A 23,472-nucleotide genomic window follows, 5' to 3' on the forward strand; every position below is an offset into this window, starting at 1 on the left:
CTTGGCTTGATCTTCGCACTTGTAGGTTACGATAATCTTTGTGATGGCCTGATGGAGCTGCTGCTCAGTTTGGGGCCAGGCCTCGAAACTCTCCCCAGGGGGAAAGGCTACCTGTTTCAGCTGGCGCATGAGCTCCATCCAGGACATGGCAAGGTTGCAAGGTTTGACCACTGGAGACAGTCATCGATGATCAAGACATTTTTGGGGTTGTTAATGGTAAGGTCCTGGCTAGAGTAATTCGTAAGGCTAGATGCCAGTCTTGATTGCTACAGACACTATCCCTATGCTGACATTAACGATGCCGTTCAGCAGCAGCTCTTCTCTGCAGTCAGTGACTGGGATGGTGACTGGTATATTTTGCTGCTGGCTGTCATTGGGAAGGAACAGGAGCAGTAACTAAATGTCTTGAAAGCAGTCCATGTAATGCTTGAATAGCAGCCCCTCCTGTCTTTCATAAACTTCCTGTCCTAAGGGTATGACAAGGTCACTAGACCTCTGAAATTTGCCCAATATAAGAGTAGGAGTAATGATAACACACTACTGACTTCTGCCTGCCGTGTGGTGTAGAATCCCCTCATGTTTGATATATACCGCCACTTATAATTTTGTCAGACACAAAACTGGCTGAAGACGTGTTTATTCCCGCAAATTGCAACTGCAAATACAAGCTCGCACATGCGTACTCATACTGAAGTAGTGTTTTATCTCATCAGAATGTTTCACTTTACATTTATATCAAATCAAGCCACAATAATGTAATCTTTATATCGTGCTTTAGTGGAGACTGCATTGACACTGTTCTGTATGTCTGCAGATGCTTTGTATTTCAACAGTAATTTGGTCGTCTTTCGATTACCTTTCTCTTCTGCGTTGTGCAATGGAGTGTTACCATGCTGCAGGATAGTGAAATACAAGCAGTTTAGTCATACAGTATGATATGCTTTACAGCTTTACATTCTAAAGTGATGTTTCTTATATGGTGAATATTACACTATTTCTTTGATATAGTAATTCCACACTCGAATTCAGATGATAAGCATTTGGTTGAATTCTAAGTGAACAGCTGAATCGGACCCAGTAGCATACGTCTACGATCAACAACGTAGCCAGAAACTGCAGAAGGCACCACGTTCGTTGCTCAACTCCATCATTCAAAAATAAGACGTTCTCAGTCTTTTATTGCTTTTATATGCTGTTCTTCTTAGTTTTTTTTGAGTTTATGAAGTTGCAGAGCCGTTTTGATATTAGCTTTTTGTTAAAGTATGACCTTTTATCTGTTTAGATTTGCTAATCAGCAGTAACTGCAACCATCCGTGCCCTATGTTATCATATCAAGATTATACAAGTTGCTGCCACGTCGACAGAATCTCACGATTGATCCATAATCTAGCAAAAGGATTTTCTGCTTGACACTCGCAATTCACACTAGAATAGTGAATATTTTGTATAAATATTTTAAATACCAGTGCAAGTTCCAGTGCACTCTAAGTTAACGATCATTCCACCACAAAGTTTACTCCATGCGCGTACACAAACAGCTTGTGTGTGTTGGGCGAGAAAGATGCTGAATACGAGAATGAGAACTCTTGTGATAAATTAATAACTGCAGCAGTTTAGTTTGATATAATTGAGAATTCACAAAATTTTCAACCCTACCAAAAGATCAAAACTTCAAACTTTGTCTGCCTTTAAGTTGTAGGTGACGGGTTCTTAGTCACAGCTATCTGATCAAACTTTATAGTATAGTTGCCTGCTCTTGAATTGTCATCACCGGATGAAATTTGTTGTTGTAACCAGTTCTGTTCGTCTGATATTTGTAATAGTTTTTGTCAATATATTAACATTTAATTTTGCATTGGTTCGACTGTTGTTGCCTGTGATCCCCAACTGCTTTCCGCAATACTGTCCCCTCCTGCTTGATTTCGCGTATTTTGGGCAAGAGATCCCAACGCGGTTTGCATATTACTTTAATTTTGGGATTTAGGAAAAGTAAGTCCCCTAGTAAAGATTTTCTCGTCATACCTGTTTTTAATTATGGCATTACCATTTTTACCGAATGATCAATGTCACCCCACGTTGCTTCGTTGTAAAAGAAAAGTTGTGCTGATAATGAACATCGGTTTTGCCCACGGCTTTTGGTACAAGTAAATTCGTATTTGTATACTAATGAAAACAACGCTTTGTTTCCTCTTCCTGCAAATTGCCTGCAACTAATTTAGTTGTCACCGGCATTTTTGGGTTCTAAGATATGCGCTAATTGACACCAGTGGCTTTTGATTCCTTAACTATGTGCAGACGCATCTAATGAACAATGAATGAGCTTACACACGAGAGAGCTGTTGCCAGTGGCCTACACCAGATAAATGCTGTCATAAATAGAATGCATTTTTTGAATAGTCGTACTTTTGTTCTTTAGACGCTTATGTTTTGTGTGGCAAACAATCAACAGACATAACTAAAATCGACTCTCTGTTCGCCTTTCTCATATATAATTTTCTGACAAAACTATTGTAGTGTTTCGCGCAATATAGGATTAGAAAAATGATCATACTTTTCTGATTAACAAAGATATGATATGTTTGAAATGGGTCCAAATTAAAAATAATATACTGCTTTTCGGTTATTTTCGATAAGTCTTTTAACTGCATTTAAGAAGAATTGAGTGCCACTGTCTCTGCTGAACCTTTGCTTCAGTTTATTTATATACGATACTACCCAGCGCCACGCTGCCTCATCTGACCACGCATGCTATCCACTTGTACAGGGGATTATATGATAAATTTACGTTTATTGTATTCAAAGGACAGTCAAAAATGTGATGTTACTCTAAGAATACAGTCCAAGAATAGTGCACACCCACAGAGCATGTACCTTCCAGACACAAGATATAACCCATTTCAAACTTGATGACTGAGAGCCAACACGCCGTCCACGCATCTACCACTTGTGGCCTTTTGCTGACACTTGCCCGATACAATAGAGTGATTCATAGTAACGGGCTGCAGACTCATGCCAGCCGTGTGGTGTAGAATTCCCTAATGTTTAATATATACCGCCACTTATAAATTTTTTCAGACACAAAACTGACTGGATACGTGCTTGTTCCCGCAATTTGCAACTGTTAATATTAGCTCGCACATTCGTACTTATACTGAAGTAGTGTTCTCATATGTCTCATCTGAATGTTTCTCTCCACATTTCTATCAATTCAAGCCTTAATAATGTGTCATTTCGATAAAGTGCTTCAGTGGAAACTGCACTTACACTGTTCTGTATGCCTACAGATGCTTTGTATTCCAACAGTAATTTGGTCATCTTCTCATCACCATTCTCTGATGCTTTGTGCAATGGAGTGTTACCATGCTGCGGAAAAGCAATATATGACTTGTTTAAATCATATGCTTTTAATTCTAAAGTGATGTTTCTTATATTGTGAATGGTTACACTATTAATCTGTTGTCGCAACGTCACACTCAAATCTAGATAATAAGTATTTGATTGAATTCCAAGTCAACAGCAGACTCAGACCAAGTAGCATGCATCTACGATCACAACGCTGTCGGAAACTGCAGAAGGCGCCACGTTCAATGCTCCATTCCAGTAATCGATAATAAGACATTCTCCTTAATTTAAATGCTTTTATCTGCTATTCTTTTAGTCTATTTGAGCTACAGAAAGTTTTAAGGCCGTTTTGATACTAGTTTTTTTGTTAAAGTTGAGCTTTTATCTTTTGGGATTTGTTAATCACCGATTTCTTCAACCACCAGTGCCCTATGTTCTCATAGAAACATTCTACTAGTTGCTGCCACGTCGCAGAATCTCAAGGTTGCGCTGTAATCCTGCAAGAGGATTTTCCTGCTTGGCACAAGCACTACGTATACACACTAAAAGAGTGAGTACTTTGCAGAGTTATTTTTAATACCAGTAGAAGTTTGAGTGCACTATAAATTGATGATTATGCTGCCGCCAAAGGTTACTCCAGCCGTGTACACTTAGTCTAATACCAAGTGTGAATTAGGCGAGAATGATGCTGAATAAGAAAATAAGAACGCTTATAATAAATTACCAAAGGGATAAAACTGCAGCAATTGAACATTGATACAGTAAAATATTGACCGACCAGCGGGAGATAAAACACTACACAGCAGCAGTTTAGTTTGCTATAACTTAGAATTCATAAAAAGTTTCATCCCTGGGAAAAGATCCGAACTTCCTACTTTGTCGGCCTTTAAGTTGTAGGTGACGGGTTCTTAGTTGAAGCTATCAGATCAAACTTAATAGTTGTCTGCTCTTGAATTGTCGGCACCGAATGAAATTTTGTTATTGTCACCAGTTTTGTTCGTCAGATAAGTGTCATAGTTTTCGTCAATATATTTATATGTATTTGTGCATTGGTTCGATTGTTGTTGCCCGGGGTCCCAAACTGCGTTCAATAATATTATTTCTTCCTGAGGGGTTTCGCGTATTTTGGGCTAGAGGTACAAACGCGGTGTCCCCTCATCAAGGAATTTCTCGTTGCACATGTTTTTAATTATTTCATTACCATTTCTACAGTTTGATCAATGTCACCCTGCATTTCTTAGTTGTAAAAAAAACCTTGCGCTAATTATGATCAGCGTTTTTGCCCGCAGCTTTAGGTACAAGTAAAAGCGCATTCATCTACTTACAAAAAAATGCTCTGTCACCGCCACCTGAAAATTGCCTGCAGCTAGTTAATTGTTGTCATCAGGAGCTTTGGATTCTAAGAAATCCACTATTTGTTGCCTGTGGCTTGTGGTCCGATAACTATGCCAGACGCATCTGGTGAACAGTGAATGAGCTTACACATAAAAGAGTTGTTCCCCGTGGCCTACATCCACTTAATGCTGTTGTACATGGAATACCCATTTTAAGAATATTGGTACTCTTGTCCTTTAGACCCTAACACTTTGTGTGGCAAACGACAAACAAACATTACTATAATCGACTATGTTTTAGCCTTTCTCATATATAAATGTCCAAGGAAAAAAGCTAATGTTTCACGCAATACCGGATCAGAAACATTGTCGCTCTTTTCTGGTTAACATAAATATGATATGTCTGAAAATGGGTTCAAATAAAAAGAATGTACTGCTTTTAGGCTATTGGAAATTCAGGTCGCCACCTCTGCTGGACTTGCGCTGAAGTTTAGTAATTTCCTGTACTACCCAGAACCGCGCCGCCTGGTGTGACCACGCATGCCCCTAATTTTACATGGGATTATATGATAAATTTTCATTTATTGTATTCAAATGACAAGTCAAAAATGTGACAGTGTTCTAAGAATACAGTGGAAAAAGAATGCACACCCTGAAAGTATATAACTTGTAGAGATAAAACCGATTTCCAAATTTGAAGACTGAGATCCAACACGAATCTCTACCATCGGCGACCTTTCGCTTACACTTGCCCGATACAAGAGAGTTATCCGTATAGTGGTAAATATCAGGTGGGTCAGTCAAACCACAGTCCATATGTGGAATTTGCAGATATTTGTAGATAAGGATAATTAGGTGTGAAAAATAGCTGACAAGACCCATCTGCGACTATACTATAGATGTTTATTCTTCCTAATGTTTCGGACATACACTGACAACCTTCATCGGAGGAAGTTTGTGCAACACATCTGTTCTCTTTGAGCTGTGACAGTGAACCTCACTGTCACACCTCAAAGCAAACAGACGTGTTCCACAATCTTCCTCTGATGAAGGTCGCTGTCACAGCTCAAACCGAACAGACGTGATCCATATACTTTCTCTGATGAAGGTCGTTGGTGTACGTTCGAAACGTTAGAAAGAATAAACATCTATTGTATAGTAGCAGATGGGTCTTGTCAACTGTTTTTCATACTTCAGGTGATTCGTAATAACAGACTGCAGACTCATGCCTGCCTGTGGTGTAGAATTCCCTTATGTTTGATATATACTCAGCTTTTACTTTTTGTCAGACAAAATACTGATCAAACAAATGTGTTTGTTCTCGCAAATTGCAACTGCAAATGTAAGGCTTGCACATATGTACTGAAGTAGTGTTCTTACACATTCTATTTCATCAGAATTTTTCACTTCAAATTTTAATCCATTGAAGCTCTAATAATGTGTCATTGTTATAAAGTGCTTTAGTGGAAACTGCACTTACTTCATCCTGTATGTCTACAGAGGCTTTGTATTCCAGCAGTAATTTGGTTGTCTTCTCATTGCCATTCGATACTGCGTTGTGCAATGGAGTATCACCATGCTGTAAGAAAGCAAAATAGAGTCAGTTCTCTTCTACCTCGCTGCGATCATGGAGCCAGACGCGGAGCTAGTATTTCCATGCTATATGGCAAGCCTAATTGTTGAATATCTTGGTCATTACATGCTGTGTTACAAACGGTTTTTCTAGGTTTGCATAGTTTACCCTTTTTGATAAACGTTAGTGTTGTATTCGTAAGGAAATTGTGAAACCAATAAATTTGTCTTGCTATATTCGGAGTCGTAACAGTCTTACAAAGAGTAATCTTAATTCACTGCCCACGTGGTTGTCAATCCGATGTAATAGCTATTCCAAAGATTTTCAACCGATATAAGAGTGCGTACAACAAAATAAGCGCATAAATTTATTGTAATAGACGTATTGGGTATGGCCTATTAGCCTGTTTCAAAATGACCTGTCATAGACACATGTGCTGGCCAGAGTGATTGGTATTTTTGGTCCTATAAGGTCCGCTTACAGCTCACTGACTTGCTGGACCCTTTCTCTTAGGTCTCAATATCATGTAGTGATCGCTTCACGGCACTGTGATTGGTTACATTTTGTCTGTGTATTAGCCTCGTTCAGTAGTGTTTGTTGTCTCGTAATATAGTGTCCCATGTACTTCCTGAAAACCGTTGTAGTAACCAGTCATTTAAAGTGTTTGCACCTGGTATGTCGTGCGATCACAAGAAATGAAGACAAAAACAGAAGGCCGACTTCGCTTGAGAAATAATCTGCTCACTACTTTGATGCGTGTCTATTTAGCTTTGAATGCCGGCGAAGTAACGGTTCAGTTTCAAGGTGATATTTTTATGGTCGTTGGTGTGGACTAAAGTCTCTTCTACAGCAATTCGTTCTGAACACAAGCATTCTGAACATTATAAAAAACATCGATTGTTTACCAATAGGGTTTGTGAACCATGTGATACTTACGCAATACGAGGGACCGTTTTCAATTTTCGAACATGCACAGCATACACTGAATAATACTTTTACCAGCTTGCGCGTGCAAAACAAGCATTCTGGTCGGACAGCCTTTTAACGTTCGTTTAGGGATCATTCTAATGTTGACATTATCATGACATCTTCAATAATTATTGTGTATTTTTGCAGATGTTTTTGGTCATCTTTTGGTCATGCCATTGAAATGAGCTATCAAAGATTTTCACCTTCATCATCAACACATGTGCCTCCTCTACATAACTCATCGGGGCTACATCGGCCATTATGTCGCTTGTTTTAGGTAGTAAGCCTCAGTTAACCCCTTGACTACCAAGGGCAATGTATTCCTATATACCATTCCCCTTATGTAAATATTGATAAAATCTTGGGTGTGGTCATTGCATGAACACTGATTAGAGTAAAAATTAAGTAAGTACCAATAAACCATATATTTTCTGAATCAGCATGAAATTTCCCACTTTTTCATACATACGTTTTGTATTTCCAGGTCACGTGACTGATCACATGACACATCATGTGAGACCAGAGTTGGCAAAGAATATGAATTTTGAAGCATCAGGACGTGTTTTGAATCCATAAAATGACGCAAATTTGAATACAGTTGCAATTTTCATGGCATTGTCTTTACATATATGTAATAATAACTACCCTTTACTTTATTTATAGATGTACAAATTTAAGATTTTTCTCACAAAAGGCAGAGTAAATGAACCACGAACATCAGCATCTGACATGATTTTGTATTTGAAAATCAACACATTTTATATTTGTAAACACCTGCGTTATGTCTTCCTTGCAGAAACATGCATCTAAAATGGTTATGATTTATCAAAAAATAATTTACAATATTTAAAAATACATTTTAGGGAACAGCATATCACATGACCAAACTCACGACCAGTCATGTAACCAGTCATATTGATAATATGGCTGCTATAAAATTTCACTGGCTTATAGTAAAAAATTGTATTTCCTCTAGTTTCATTCACGAATATTGCTATTAATAGAACATATTTACATATAAATCATTGTTTTCAATAAATAAACATTTCATTTCATTAAAAAAACAAACCATAAACATCTTCGCGATCGTCCGTACTTCTGAAAACTGTAAACAATCAGCATGACGCTTCTGTGATCAGCCTGACCTTTCAGGGTCGAGGTCATGGGTCACGACATTTGCTTCCGGATTTTGGCCATACTTGGACGTACGGGGGCGCAATCCCATTTAGGCCAAATCGGAATGCATCAATCTAAGTCGCGCTGCATGCCGACGCCGAAATTACGGGATTTTTAGCGACAAAAACGAAGCAAATACGCCTATTTAACTGTGCCGGATATTTCCGGCACTCAAGGTATATGGTAATTCAATATGGCGCCGGATATATCCGGCGCCATAGGTAGTCAAGGGTTAATGCCTTGTGGGTACTGGGCACATTTGTTCGGACACAAATGTGAGTTGTCTCCGGTATATTCCCATGTATTTTTCCATTTGTTTGAATGTTGTTGCCGCTGGTTCCAAATGGCTGTCCATAGCCAGCACGTAGGCCCATAAAGGTAAATGTGATTACAGGTTTTAAGCATGGAAACACGTTTGCCTTCACTAAATATTCAAGCTGTTAAGATCAAAAACCGTCAACTGTACGTTTAAATTCTATTAGCAAAGAACTCCATTTGAAGTCTCTGGTTTTGCTGCAAACGTTACAAACGGGAGACTAGTTGTGTACTAACAGTGAAGTGCACGTGGTGATATCACACATTCTATCCATTCTTCAATCCATTGAAGCCCTTATAATGTCCCATTGTAATATCATGCTTTCGTTGAAACCCAATTCACTTACTTTGCCCTGTATATCTACAAATGCATTGTTATCCAAAAGTAATTTGGTCGTCTTCTCATCATGGTTCTCTATTCCCCAATGCAAAGGGGTGATACCAAACTGTAGGAAAGAGAAAATATTAGCAGTTTAATTGTACAATATGATAAACTTTAATTAAAATCTAAAGACTTTATTGCTCAACGGGATAATTGAATGTTCGACTATTGTTTGATTTCGTATTGTCACAAGCAAGCCTAGAAATTAAGAATTCATGAAAAAACTCATTTCACCTCCACTTTTTGTAAAGTGGGAACTGTTTTTTGTTTTGTTAACTTAAGTCAACAGCTGACTCTGACCCAGTGCGTTAGCATTAACTACCATGCTGATGTCAGTAGCGATCGATCGAGCATTTCACTAATTGAATGAATGAATTCAGGATAATCATAAACTGTTCTCTATCGCCCCATCCTGGCGACATATTCGCCAATTTGAAATATAAACTATGATATTCCATGGGAAATGCACTTTAAATATCATCGGTTTTGGAGTGTCCCCAACCTATAGTTTGAACATACAAGTGGCTTTCTGTGAGACTTGGCTAAGTGATAATGTGCCAGATGAGAATATCTGTATGGACGGTTTCACTGTATTTTGTGGCGACAGAAACTCTCATTCTTGCAAAAGCAGAGGTGAGGCATTTGTTTTTATATTAACTCTCGCTTGTATACTAACATCAAAATCCACAAGAGGCTTTGAAATCCTGATTTCGAGATATAATTTGTCACTACACCCATTTTATCTGCCACGCGAGTTTTCAAACATTGTGCTATTCTGTGTCTATATTCCACCTAGTGCACGTAAATTATTGTATGTAAATAAGGATTGTACGAATTGAATTGTATATAGAAGGTGTCTTTACGAATACCAGCTCAGAGAAGGGACAACATCTTGAGAGAAGGAACTATCTGGCAATATGTAGTGTCCATTTTCAAGAAATAAACGGAGTTGGAGTTATCTTTGAAGACTTGGAGTCTCAACGCTGTTTCTGTACCCAGACATCCTCTCGCATGGCAATTCCCCGAGGAAGATAATTGTCAATGGTAATACATGGTGGCAGAATCCGGACATACAGAGCAAGCTCTAGTTGAAAAAGTTAACACCAAACGAAAAATACGTACAGCACGATGGATGCAGCCTTGAAAGAATGTATTAATGTAGCTGAATGGCAGCACGATGTCACGGCCAGGTTGGCAGAGCTACAGGACATCATCTCTGGAAATGGCAATTGTCTAGGACCGGGAATTTTCCACAGTCGCGACAATGACAATATCCTACAATGATGGCAGCGATATACTAACTTTGCAGACTTTCTGTGCTAGTCTGATGAAAAAATACTCAAGGACTTTGGTTTCTACTTATCAGATGAAGACAATAGGTAGTTCAGGAATTTATCTGACTATCAACGGGGTGACTTGGAAATTGAGGAGAGACTTTCCTGAAGCACTTGATAAATGTGGTCCTACATGGCTCTACGATAAAATGCTTTTCAAATTGAAACAGCAGTGTAACCAGACAGTCGACCAATACACATCACTGCTACAGCTAAAGGCAGAGAGAGCCCGGACAACCGACAAGGAAATTTTGTCGTACTTTATGAATGGACTGAAATCTCCACTACAAGCATTCGTCGCAGGAATTGATCCCACAGATTTTGCAAGCGCCTATGAACACGCGATGACGGCCGAAGTTGTCAACAAACTGCATCAGAAGCCAGAGGAGGAGCCAGAGGAGTTAACGGAGAAGATCAAAGAAAAATTCGGACAATTAAAAGAACTAGTGAAAGAAATATCGGACATTAAATCGAACTTGCATGAACAATCGCGACAAAACGACTCACGACAGACAGGCAAGAGTCGATGGAAAGTTCATATATACGGAAGAAGAAAAGCTGGGCGCAAATGGATACGGTATAATCACTGTCAAGGTATTTTACATAATATTTCAAAATGTTTTGGAAATTCAAGAGACTATTTGATAGTAGAATATGTTATAATTGTGGGAAACCAGGGCACATAGCCCGTCAATGTGTTAAGAAGTTTGTAGGGTATCACCAGAGCAAATTTACTAAGCCAGCTGTTTGTTGGATGTCATTTACTGAAGGTGAAACTCGAAAACTTTCCCATAACGACTGTTTCTCCCGGAAAGGTAATACTTTTGAAGAAAATTTAATTGCTGTTTCTATCTGTAACAGAAAGATAAATTCTTTGATTGACACAGGTGCTAGTATTACAGTGGCTCCCATGCGACTATTAAATTTAATTCTTGAGTTACGGAAATATCTGATTTTGACATCAAGATATAGTTGTGTACAAACAGAGTGGAAGGGAATTTGAATGCTGTTGGGTTCATGAAGATACCTGCCTTTGTTGGAAATAAGCGTGTTATGTTGAATGCAAACTTGGGTGATACTCTCATTCATGATTTAATTTTTGGGCTTGATTTTTTGAAGCGTTATAGAGCTGTCATTGATTTTACTGCAAATAGTGTTATGTTACAATCTGATGTGCCATTGAGAACTACTGTCGATATGATAATTCCCCCATGGCGTGAAATGAAAATTCCCGTTAGGGTGCTGTATAATTATTCTAATGGAGTGTTAGGTTGTTTTTTTGATAAACGAACCCAATTAACGTCTGGTGATTTTGTTGTCAGTGGTTTGGTGTATTCGAATAAGAAATCGATGCCAATGAGAATACATTCGATAATGATGTTAAGATCAAGAAATGTAGTATTGTTAAAGCATTTTCGCCACTTCATTTCTCTGGCAAATTATTCCACAGGTCAAACCCATGATTAATAATGTTGCTAACAGACACAGTCAATCACAATAGGAGAGACATTACTTGCTTTGTCAATTGAAGCTTGATGTGTTAGACATAACTGATAATAAACACAACAAACTTAAAATATTTTACTGCGTAACACTGATGCTTTTGTTGATTTTGTGGTAAACTGGGTCATTGTGATTTGATTAAGCATAAGATTCAATTGCAAGAGGGTTCTGTTCCGTTTCGTCGCGCCCCTTACAGAGTGATCCTTGATAAAAAGCAGGAAATAGAACGACAAATTAACAAGTTATTAGAACAAGGTATTATCGAAACATCTACTTCTCCTTTTGCAAGTCCAGTGGTTATAGTTCAGAAGCCTGACCATTCTTAAAGATTTTGTACAAATTTTCGACACCTAATGAATGGTATAACTATACCTGATTCCTTTCCTTGTCAACACCAGATGATTCTTTAGAAATGCTTGGTAAAAATAAATCCCAAATATTTCCCGATTTTAGATTTGCAAGTGGCTTTTTTCAGTTAGAAGTGGATGAAGAAAGTAGGCCAAAGACAGCTTTTGTCACACATCAAGGTTATATCAATATTGGAGGCTGGCTTAGGGTTGAGAATTAGCCCCAGTTGTTTTCAACGCACCATGCATTATGTCTTACGTAACATTAATTGGCAGTATGTTTTCTGTTATATTGACGACATAAGTATTTTTAGTAACCTTCGAGGACCACCTACAACATATTAACACCGTTTGATGAGATTACATGAAGCGGGATTGAAATTGAAGCCTAACAAGTGTCAGTCTATGAAATGTAGGAAATGTTTAGGACATATTATTAGTCAAGATGGAATTTCAGTTTATCAAAACAAAGTAGAAGCTGTAAAGAATTATCCCCGTCCTCACACAGTCACACAATTGAAATCATTTGGGAATGGCAAATTACTATCAGAAATTTATTAAGAATTTTTCAATAATAGCAAGGCCTTTTCACAAATTATTGGGAAAGGATGTCAAATTTTACAGGACTGATAAATGCGAGGAGGCATTTCAGAAATTGAAACAGATACTATGTGAAGCACCAATTTTTGGGTACCCTGATATGAGTAAAGAATTCATTATATATACTGATTGTTCAACTTATGCCCTTTGATTTGTTTTGACACAACAGCAAGTTGGCGTCAAGCGTATCAGTTTGTATGGAGGATAGAGTTTAAACTGTCATAAATGGAACTATTCAATCACAGAGATAGAGGCCCTGGCCGTTATACCTGCTATTAGATATTGCGATCCGTATGTAAGGAGCAATCACATTGTTCTTGTAACTGATCATTCCAATCTAACTTTTATGTTTAAAAAAAATATATCAAAAGGTCGAATTGGTCGTTGGATAATGACATAGCAACAACTGGATTATGAGATTTTTTACAGGCCTGGAAAGAAACATATGAATGCTGACGGGTTGTCATGGCGACTGTATCATCAGTATGAAGGTTTTCCTTCAAACGTCACTGATCTTGAGAACGCTCCTGAAATAAATTATCGACTTGATTACAGTCTCATGCTGGTTGATAAAGCAGTCAATAGACTTAGTTCAGCATCCTACCATTTCTAGTTTGACTGTGGGAGCATGGAAACCTTAACCTCAGGTTACGTCACAGGCCAAGACACTTTCTCAGATCAAGAAACCAATACCGACAAGGCAGACAATGAAAATGACAAAGAAGTTATAAAAAGCTTACGAAAGGAACAGAGAAATGATTCATATTTAATTAACCTTTTAAATTATATGGAAAGGAACGAACTACCTGAGAATGAAAAGTTAGCTAAGAAATAAGTAAATATGGCTCCTAATTATGATATTGTTGACAGAGTTCTATATCATTATTGGAAACCCACTGGGAAAGCTACTACGAAAACTGATTGTATTAGACAGGTAGTTATCCCCAAAGCTATGAGGAATTATATGTAGAAGAGGGTCCACGATTGTGTCGTGGGTGAACATCTTTGTTACACTAAAACACTGGGATTTTTGAGACAAAGGTAGTTTTGGGAGCGAATGCCACGAGATGTTTATATGTATCTTAAAACGTGCGCCCATTGTCATACTATGAAACGTGCCATGCCCCCGTCCCATGCTAACTTACTGCTGATTCCCGTTTGTGGACCATGGGATCGACTAGGAATTGATATCTTTGGACCATTACCCCGAACTTATGATGGCAATAAATACATTTTAGTTCTTACAGATTATTTTTCCAAATTTCCCTTAGCCTTTCCTCTGAGGAATGCCAGAGCAGAAACTGTGGCCAGAATATTGTTTGATGAAGTAATTGCTACACATGGAAATCCCAGAGTTTTATTGAGTGGTCAAGGATCAAATTTATTATCTCAGGTAGTAAAAGAAACTTGTAAATATTCAATATAGAGCGCAAAACATCGACTCTTTACAGGCTGCAGACCAACGGCTAAACTGAACGTTTTAATGCTGTGTTAGCTGACATGCTATCAATGTTTGTCGATAGCACACAGAAAGATACAGATCGTTATATTATCTCTGTGCTATTTGCTTATCGAGTTAGTCCACAAGAGTAAGAAGCAACGGTTCATCTCCCTTTTTCATGTTATATGGAAGGGAAGCTACTCTCCCTATGGATGTAGAATTTCAACCAGTTGAGGGAAGAACACGAAATATAGACACCCATTTGAAATACTTGGCAAGTAAAAGAAACATAGCCCATCAGTTAGCAAGAGATAATATTGAGAAATATCAGTGTAAAATGAAACAACCCCATGATCACCGTATTAAGAAATCTCAAGAGTTTAAGATAGGAGATGCAGTGTATTTGTACAAGCTGTCAATTAAGCCAGAAGTAAATAAGAGATTTGTTCACAAGTGGACAGGCACCTACATTGTTTCAGAAAAAGTGAGTCCTGTTAATTATAAGTTACGACTTTTAAATAGCAATAACAAGTATCGTAAGGTGATCCACGTAAACAGGCTGAAGAAAGCTTATTTGTGTCCTTAAGAGTTTAATTCATTGACTTCTGATAAGTCTGAAGATGAATTACAAGTTCTGTTTCAATCGTCAGCAGCTGACGAGATCGGGAACTCTCCTGATGACTATGTTAGTTCAGCTGCCAGTAAGAGTGTACATTCTTACAATGATGAAGACAATGAACACTCAGTTCATCCATATTTAACAATTGGTGGTGACCATGACAATAACACCCCACGATCAGTTGGCTCAGAAAGTAAACAGGCACCAATGAATGAAGTGGAGAAAGTTTTGAAGGTACGATATAGAAACGGCTAATTACAATATTTAGTCAAGTGGAAGGACTATTCACACAAGTATAATACATGGGAAGATAAAAATAACATGAATGATGCCGCACGAGAGTATTTATGGAAGCACCTTGTGAAAAATTACAGGCAAGGCATTGCTGTCTTTTTTACGAATTTGTTAATTGATCACATGTAAAGATAACACAAATGTGTGGTCACCAGTTAGTCTTGGATGAATGATTTGCGTCATAAGCAAGGCTGGCCTAAGTAAGAATGAACTTTGTGAGTGGTGTGACTCACTTCGTTTGCCCCTAAATGTGATCAAAGTCACGAAAATATGAATTTATAGTGTCGTATTGATCCTCTGAATTTATCGAGATGTAGTCCTTCCACTTAAAGAAACCTCGAGAAAGACAAAACTGAGAGTATTTAAATTTAATACCCCCCTCCCTCCAATGGGAGTTACACAAAGTGAAAAGGACGGAAATAATTTACGCCGTCATTCTGTGAAATTTGAATTGAGAAATCGGCGATAAAACCCACTCTGCCTCCATTAACGGTGAATTTTGTGTGACTGAAGTTGTACAAGATATGGAAAAGAAATTTTATGGTTCTGCAATACGTAATAAGACAAAGTGTCAAAGATGAAACAAGGAAAAGATTTATTTTTCAGAATGAAGGGATAGAACAACCTTCGCTTTAGGTTTGTAAGATTGGTCGATTTGTGGTTCCACACAAATTATGAAAATATTATTGTTAGAAAGGGCCCATAATACTCACTATTTATGTATATTTATAATATCAACTGTTGTAAGGAACTTTTTCTTAAATTTTCTTGAGTTGCGTAAGTTTTCGTATTTACTAAATTTTATTAGTGGTTGTATGCTTTTGATTTTACCGTTTATTTGTAATTAAAAATTCATGCGCGACGCATTCATAGAAAAAATTGGAATGATACAGAGTTCATTGACTTTGACGTCAATTCTGCATAAATGTTAATTATGTGTGATATACTATACGTTATGTGAGAAATATAGCAAGTAATACTGTTCTCGTGTTTATGGTGTTGGCCATTGATACATGTAGGTGCTTTCGCACCAAATACCTTACTATGAGGGAGAGACATTCAAGACGAGTTTGCTCTTCATTTGTATGTAAATAAGGATTGTACGAATTGAATTGTATATAGAAGGTGTCTTTACGAATACCAGCTCAGAGAAGGGACAACATCTTGAGAGAAGGAACTATCTGGCAATATGTAGTGTCCATTTTCAAGAAATAAACGGAGTTGGAGTTATCTTTGAAGACTTGGAGTCTCTACACTGTTTCTGTATCCCAACATCCTCTCGCATGGCGATTCCCCGAAGAAGATAATTGTCAATGGTCATACCATAACATGATGCAGCTCATTCCAACTTATCGCTAGGTGCTCAAAAGATGGAATCCCAATAAAATCCAGGTTAGTCATTGGTCTGAAGACTCCGTCGCACAGCTACAAGGCTGCTTTGCAAGTACTAACTGGGATGATTTCATACCAGACAAGAGATCTGAATGATCATGCGACTCTCGTAACTGATTATATTAACTTTTGTAAGACTATATTGTGTCCAAAAAGTCTCTTAGTTTATGCAATTCAAAATCCTGGGTTACTTCAAATATCAAATTCTTACTGAAACAGAAACAATCAGCATACCGATATAAAGATAGACAACAAAGTCTAAGGACAACTAGAGAGCATTTGCAAGCAAAAGCGAAGTTCCAGAGACCAGAGCAGCGGAAGAAACGAGAGAATGTGTGACAAAGATAGGTGCAGAATGAAAGAGTGCTTTGGATTTTACTTTGGTGACTGACCTACAATTCTAACACTAGCGGTACTTTTTTAGTATTATGCTTTATTTTCAGCAAAAGTCTTATCACAAGGCAGTCCGGAGAATTACAGTACACAGATTACAAATGCCTACATGTACGGTAAAAACGCAACAAATACATACGGGGGCGACAACGCACGGAAATGTTTATCAGACGACATTCTCGCAAGCCAGAGCAATAATTTTTGCTCCGCTGCGCGCTGACCTACGCAAAAATCAATCGCTTGACGGGTAGCGCTGAGCTGTTGCCGTAAAGAGGCGAGTGATTTACGACGATGATCAGACGAGAGGAAACATCGGACCTGGGCCGTTGAAATTGAGCCACATGCTTTTTCATTTGATTAAAAGCACAGACTAAAACAATTTTCATTGCTATGTCGCTGTTTTCACAAGATACTGACCGTTTGATCTTGGAAAGTTGAGTTGCTTTTTACATGCAGCCAACGCATGCCGGTGCGAGACAGACAGTACGTTCACTATGAATGGCTACCTCTGCATGGCAGGGCTGTGTGTTACCGGCCCTCCCACCACAGCCCCGCAGACTGATATAGGAAAAACCGCTGGTGGCTCCTCAGAAATACGGCGGGCAGTTTCTCCGCCAAAACAGTCGATTTTGAGTCCAAATTTGCATTGATCATCGTTTTCGAGCACACCCACCTCGCCTAGGTACACGATATGCCAATCCGTGCTTGTAAACTTTCAAAAACCGTACTTTTCTCTCTCTGTGCGAGCGATACGCCGCCATTGTTGTCTCATGAGCATTCGGGCGAAACAGTATAGCCACGTACGGCGAGTATTTAGAGAAAAAATAAAATCAAAAAGCAACAAAAACAAAGCGAAAAAAAGCTAGAATTATTAATAACTGAACGCAATATGATAGTTGAGCAATGCCAAATAAAAAATAAATCAATAAACAAACAAGAAATGCCCGTAAAATCCGTCCGAGCTGAGCGATGACGTCATAAGCGTGTCGCAATGCATTCTGGGTAATTAAGGTAAAATTTGTGTATAGCATGTTCTATGGTAGTAATACCGGAAATAGAGAAAGAAAGAAAGAAAGAAAGTAAGAAAGAAAGAAAGAAAGAAAGAAAGAAGGAAAGTGAGCAAAAACTAACAGTTCCAGAGCTGGTCTCTGGAACTAATTAGATCACTACGTACAGAAATCAAGGTAGCAAAAACTTAAATTCAGGAAGAAGGTTGAAAGTGAGTTTAACAACATTAATTCAAGGAAGGTTTTTTATTATTTGAAAAAGATGTCCGGTCAAAGTCTCGTACAACCAACATCGTCGTTATTTGAGCCACAATCACTGGCTTGAGATCTTAATATATTTTACACCAGGTTTGACCAAAAAAAGACTTTTCTGCAGAATGTAATAGAAGGCTGTCCTCCTGTCCATCCCCACTTCAAAATTGACACAGTCATTTCTACCTGTGATGTACGGCGCCAGCTGAAATGTACGATACCATGCAAAGCCAAAGGCCCAGATGGTATCACTGGTCGTGTGCTAAGGGCATGAGCGGATGAACTTGGTCCTGTGCTTAAGAATTTATTTCAGTGTTCCTTGAACACTGGTACTATCCCCTAACTTTGGAAAAACTTCAACAATTGTACCCGTTCCGAATATTTCATCGCCTTCAGAAATAAACTAATTTAGACTGGTAGCCGTCACATCCCTCATTATGAAATGTTTTGAAAGGTTGGTTTGTCAAATCTAATCCCCTACGTTCAATCAAAGCTTGACCCAAATCAGTTTGCATATCAACGTAAAAAAGGTACAGATGACGCAGTCGCTTGTCTTCTTCCCAAATTGTTAGAATATCTTGATATATATCCCGTAATTATGCAAAGATTTTGTTCATTGACATTATTCTGCTTATAACACTAATCAGTGTCATATTGTGGTAGACAAACTATTGAAGTTCAATATTTCACTTTCAATCATTCTCTTGGTTTATAATTTCCTTACTGACAGGCCACAATGTGTAAGAGTCGGACAGTCCAAATCTACGATGATCTCCACAAATACTGGTGCCCCTTAAGGATGTCTTTTAAGTCCGTTCCTGTTTATTTTGTATACAAATAATTGCCATATGACTGCTTTTTCCCACTCAGATTTAGGCGTGTTTGATTATGGCCTATTTTGGGCAAATCGGCCATAACCACCACGTCTATTAAAATTCATGAGTTTACTTTTTCGTTTATGCACATACTTAATCGGTTGGAAATCTGTTACATCAGGTTGACAACTCCCACATGTGGGCAGCGAATTCAGATTAACTTTTGGTAGCCCCATAGAGCTAGCTCCATGCTCTTTGTAAGGCAGTTGTGATTCCGAATAAAGCAAGACAAATTTGTTGGTTTCACTAATTTCCCTACAATTACAACACTAACGTTCATCGAACAAGGAAAACTATGCAGACCTAGCAAAGCCGTTTGTAATGACATTCAAAGCACAGTGAACATGCAATGATCAAGATTTTCCACAATGTTTGCCATATAGCATGGAGGTACTCGCTTCGCTCCTGGCTCCGTGACTAACCATGGAGGTAGAAGAGAAATTTTTTACATCCTTGGACTGACGAATGCGTGACCTAAAATAAAGCCACAGAGGTTACTATTAACACTGTGGCGACTGCTTCCTTTCTACTAAGGTTTACACGACCTCGCTCAGCCGTCGGTTTGCACGAACATCTGGTTTTTATCAATAACCAGACGATCTGTTCTCTCGAGAACGATCCATGAAATATTGGGCAAAGTGAGAAAATGCCTCAATGTGTAGCAACCTGGGATGTTCGTTATTTACATATGAAAGAAAAAATGCATTTTATGAATTTATTATCTGAATAGAATCATGAAATACATATGAAAAATGAAGTGCAAGTGAATGTTATTTGTCATCGGCGGTGTTTACTGTTTACTGTGTGACCTCAAAGTGTTTACACTGTACGCAAACATTAGAAATTTAAAACGGCACATCTGTTGCCGCTGACGTCAAACATTGGTTCGTAAAGCTCATCTCTTTCTCTCACTTGTATATTACAGGCAGTGAGAAACCACGATGCAACAAGAAATAGAGCGCAGACAGGAATACTACGAAACGAGTATTGCCGGTGGTACCATGAACAGACCATACACAGACCTACGAACTGGTAATTTGGATCTTTTACCGGAGTTCATTGGTCCAGAGCCGGGGCTTATCAACCCGCTGCCAGACGATGCTTCAGAAGTCGAATGGTTTTTGCAAATATTCGACGAGGATCTGATAAGATTCATTACCCGATGCACTAATTGTTACGCTAGACAGAGGAGAAGGGCAAATGCGAGTGAACGAAAAAGATCGGCCTGGACACCGACGACGGTTGTCGAAATGAAAGCAATCATTGGAGTGATGGTGCTATTTGGAATTTGCTGGCAGCCTGCAATCCAGCTGTATCGGTCGGACCATGTTTGCTTTGGTCATAATTTCGTCAAGAGAACTTTCTCCCGTGATCGCTTCAAGCTACTGATGCGATATTTATACTACAGCACACAGCCGTACTGTGCTCGTAACACAGCCATGTATACAGCCCAAAAGATAAGTGAGAAACGGGATAGAATGTTGAAAGTACAAAATGTCATTGATCGAGTGAATGCAAACAGCAGAATGCACAGGAGCCCGATGTGCGAACTGGCAATCGACGAAGGAGTCATCCCCTACCGGGGCCGCACAAAGAATGTTTTCTACAATCCAGCAAAACCGCACAAATATGGAATGAGAGTTTACACTCTCAGTTAGTCCGCCACGGGTTACGTTTTCATCGACGAAGTCCATCAACCTGTCGCTGATAACTGTCTTGATCCCGATGCTGCAGACAACCCCCAAGTTTTCAGGGGAAACAGACCTGGGAAAGTTGTTTCACGGCTGATTCGACCTTACTATGAGTTAGGACATCATGTCATTATGGACTCATATTACATTTCTGCCCCGTTGTTTGACCATCTCTACGTGCATAATATTGCTGCCATGGGAACCTGCAAGATGTACACCTTAGGTTTACCCAATGAAATAAAAAATGCCGCAAACTATGATCCACAAGTCGTACCGCCTGATGCTGACGACGAAGAGTGATGGCCACGTGGTAGTTTCTCGGTATTTCAAGACGGCGCAATGACAGTATGTGCCTGGAAAGACACAAAAATGGTGAAATTTATGAGCACGGCAGTCTCTGAACAGCCCCGGCGAAAGTGTCGGTGGTCTAACATGGACTACCGTGTTAGTTCATGGTCATATGACCATGGTCAACCTTGGTAGTTCATGATCGACCATGTTTGTTAAATGGCACAAATTACCATGGTTGTCCATGGTCACCAACCATGGTCAACCACGGTAAACCAAGGTAGTTAACCATGGTTAACCATGGTTGACCATGGGCATCAAACGTGGTTGACCATATTATTTACCTTGGTCAACCATGATCACCGACCAATGGTATTTGATGGTTTTTGAATCAAAACCTTGGGTTGAAAATTGTCAGAACAGAAAAAATCATGGTATAAACCTCACCAAAACTCTGCAAAACACCAGTGATCCCTGACTGGTGTCATTATAACATGACAGACTCACTTAAGGATCAGCAAACTTAGCCTCCATTATAGTGTCCACTGCAATAACAGCTAAGCCCTTCAGATTCTATCAAAGGTCATCCTCCAGCATCTTCTGAGTGTTTCCCTGAATGTTCGATGAGCAAAAATATCCAAAGTTTCTCCCAAAATCGATGTTAAAAACACAGCTACTTTTCCAGTTGTTCACTGAACAGACAATCCGTTTGAAGTGAATTTTGAAGATGGCTGCTTCAAATGAGCCAATCAAATGCATAGCTTTATGACATGTGACATCATGGTAAAGGGTCAAAGGTCCAATGACAATGGACCTATGACCTTGCCTATGTTGATATCATGTTCCGAGGCAAACATTGAGTGAGACTGAGATAGTCTTAACTTCCTGCCATTGCAGCAGTGCTTTCATGCCCTCCATGTCAATGATTCCAAGAAATTCAGCTCGATATTTGTCCACAGTCATCTGACATGAACAAGAATACAGCAAATTGGTCTAAGCTTCCTGGGCAATGACATTAATTTTCTCTAACAACTGTGAATGATATCAAGAGACTCAACTATGTAAATATAGTAGTTTTTATACATACAGCCTATTATCAATATGATCAACAAGAAAATTTGGCATCAAAATTAAACTACCATGAGTCATCAAATATCATGGTCAACCATAGTTGACCATCGGTAACCACGGTCATAAATACAATCAGTCATCAAATATCATGGTCAACCATGGTAGCCAATATCCATAAACAGGTCAGTGATGATAGACCGTGATTAACTGTGGTAGACCATAGTATTGGAATGCCTACTGTGTTCTCATATCATGGCCAACCATGGTAGTTCATGGTCAAACATCAAAAACCATCAAATACCTTGTTGACCATAGTACACCACAGTTGACATTATGCCGGGGAAAGACCGAATCGAGCGCTAGTGAGGCGTCGATGTAAAGATAAAAGAACCGGTGCTTTTGAACGAATTGAAGTAATATGGCCGAACATTGCTGTAATGTACAATCAGTACTTCAGAGGTGTTGACTTGACTGATCAACAGCTGGCTTACTACACGCCTGGTCGATCATCGCCACGGTGGCACAGAGCTGTGTTTTACCACAAGCTGAACAAGGCACTCATGAACGCTTTCCACAACATGGCATCAGTTCATGGATACGGTCAAAGTGGATCGAGATACAGACGTCAGCTCATGTTTCGCGCCCAAGTAGCAAAACAGCTGATCGGTAGTTTCTCCTCTTGGCAATGTCCCCAGAGAGGAACTAGTCTGATGGCACCATGTCTCATTCCTACCAATGTGGAAAGAGTTGGTCATCGAATGGGTCGCAATCCGGATGTGTGTTGCAAATTTGATTGTATTTTTATCTTTACTGAACTGAAATGACCGTCGCCAACTTGAACAATTTGATGTCATTTTGTTGCAGTTCTAGCCCCTCCCCCATCCCCGACGGCTTCTCTCTATTCTCGTCACGGGACATCCAGGTTTTAGTGCGGTGATTGAGTCATTTATTGTGTCACATCATGCTGAAAAATAATGACCGAAGTTCGTATTTTTCGATTGCTATACAGTTTCAGTATATCAATTTAGATGAATTTTCAGTTGTAATTTATGTCATACTATTTTTGTACTGTTTGCTGAGCTGTCTTATAGCATATGATCTAAATCCCCCCTATGCTAGAACCAACTGAGAAGAAACTTGGCATGGCGTCTCAAACAAAAGTTTGTAGTAGTGTGACAGCTTTTTGTTGTTCAGACAACCGGATGTCTGACCAGTGTATAGGCCTAGGGGTAGTTACAAATGCTCAGAACAGCCATTTTATCCAATCACATACG

The 23,472-nt window shown here is 38.9% G+C and overlaps 1 protein-coding gene across 1 annotated transcript in view; it reads right to left on the reverse strand.

The window, feature by feature from the left end:
• LOC139127607 (ankyrin repeat, PH and SEC7 domain containing protein secG-like) overlaps positions 1–23,472 on the reverse strand; it is a 70,351-nt gene that overhangs the window by 17,599 nt on the left and 29,280 nt on the right. Inside the window, exons 8-10 of the mRNA XM_070693519.1 lie at positions 9,057–9,155; positions 6,157–6,255; positions 3,265–3,363 (exon numbers count right to left, since the gene is read on the reverse strand). Of these exons, the coding sequence (XP_070549620.1) occupies positions 3,265–3,363; positions 6,157–6,255; positions 9,057–9,155 (297 nt within the window). The remainder of the gene's footprint in view (positions 1–3,264; positions 3,364–6,156; positions 6,256–9,056; positions 9,156–23,472) is intronic.

Source organism: Ptychodera flava, unplaced genomic scaffold (genome assembly GCF_041260155.1).
Source record: "Ptychodera flava strain L36383 unplaced genomic scaffold, AS_Pfla_20210202 Scaffold_33__1_contigs__length_2856901_pilon, whole genome shotgun sequence".
Taxonomy (NCBI): Eukaryota; Metazoa; Hemichordata; class Enteropneusta; family Ptychoderidae; genus Ptychodera; species Ptychodera flava.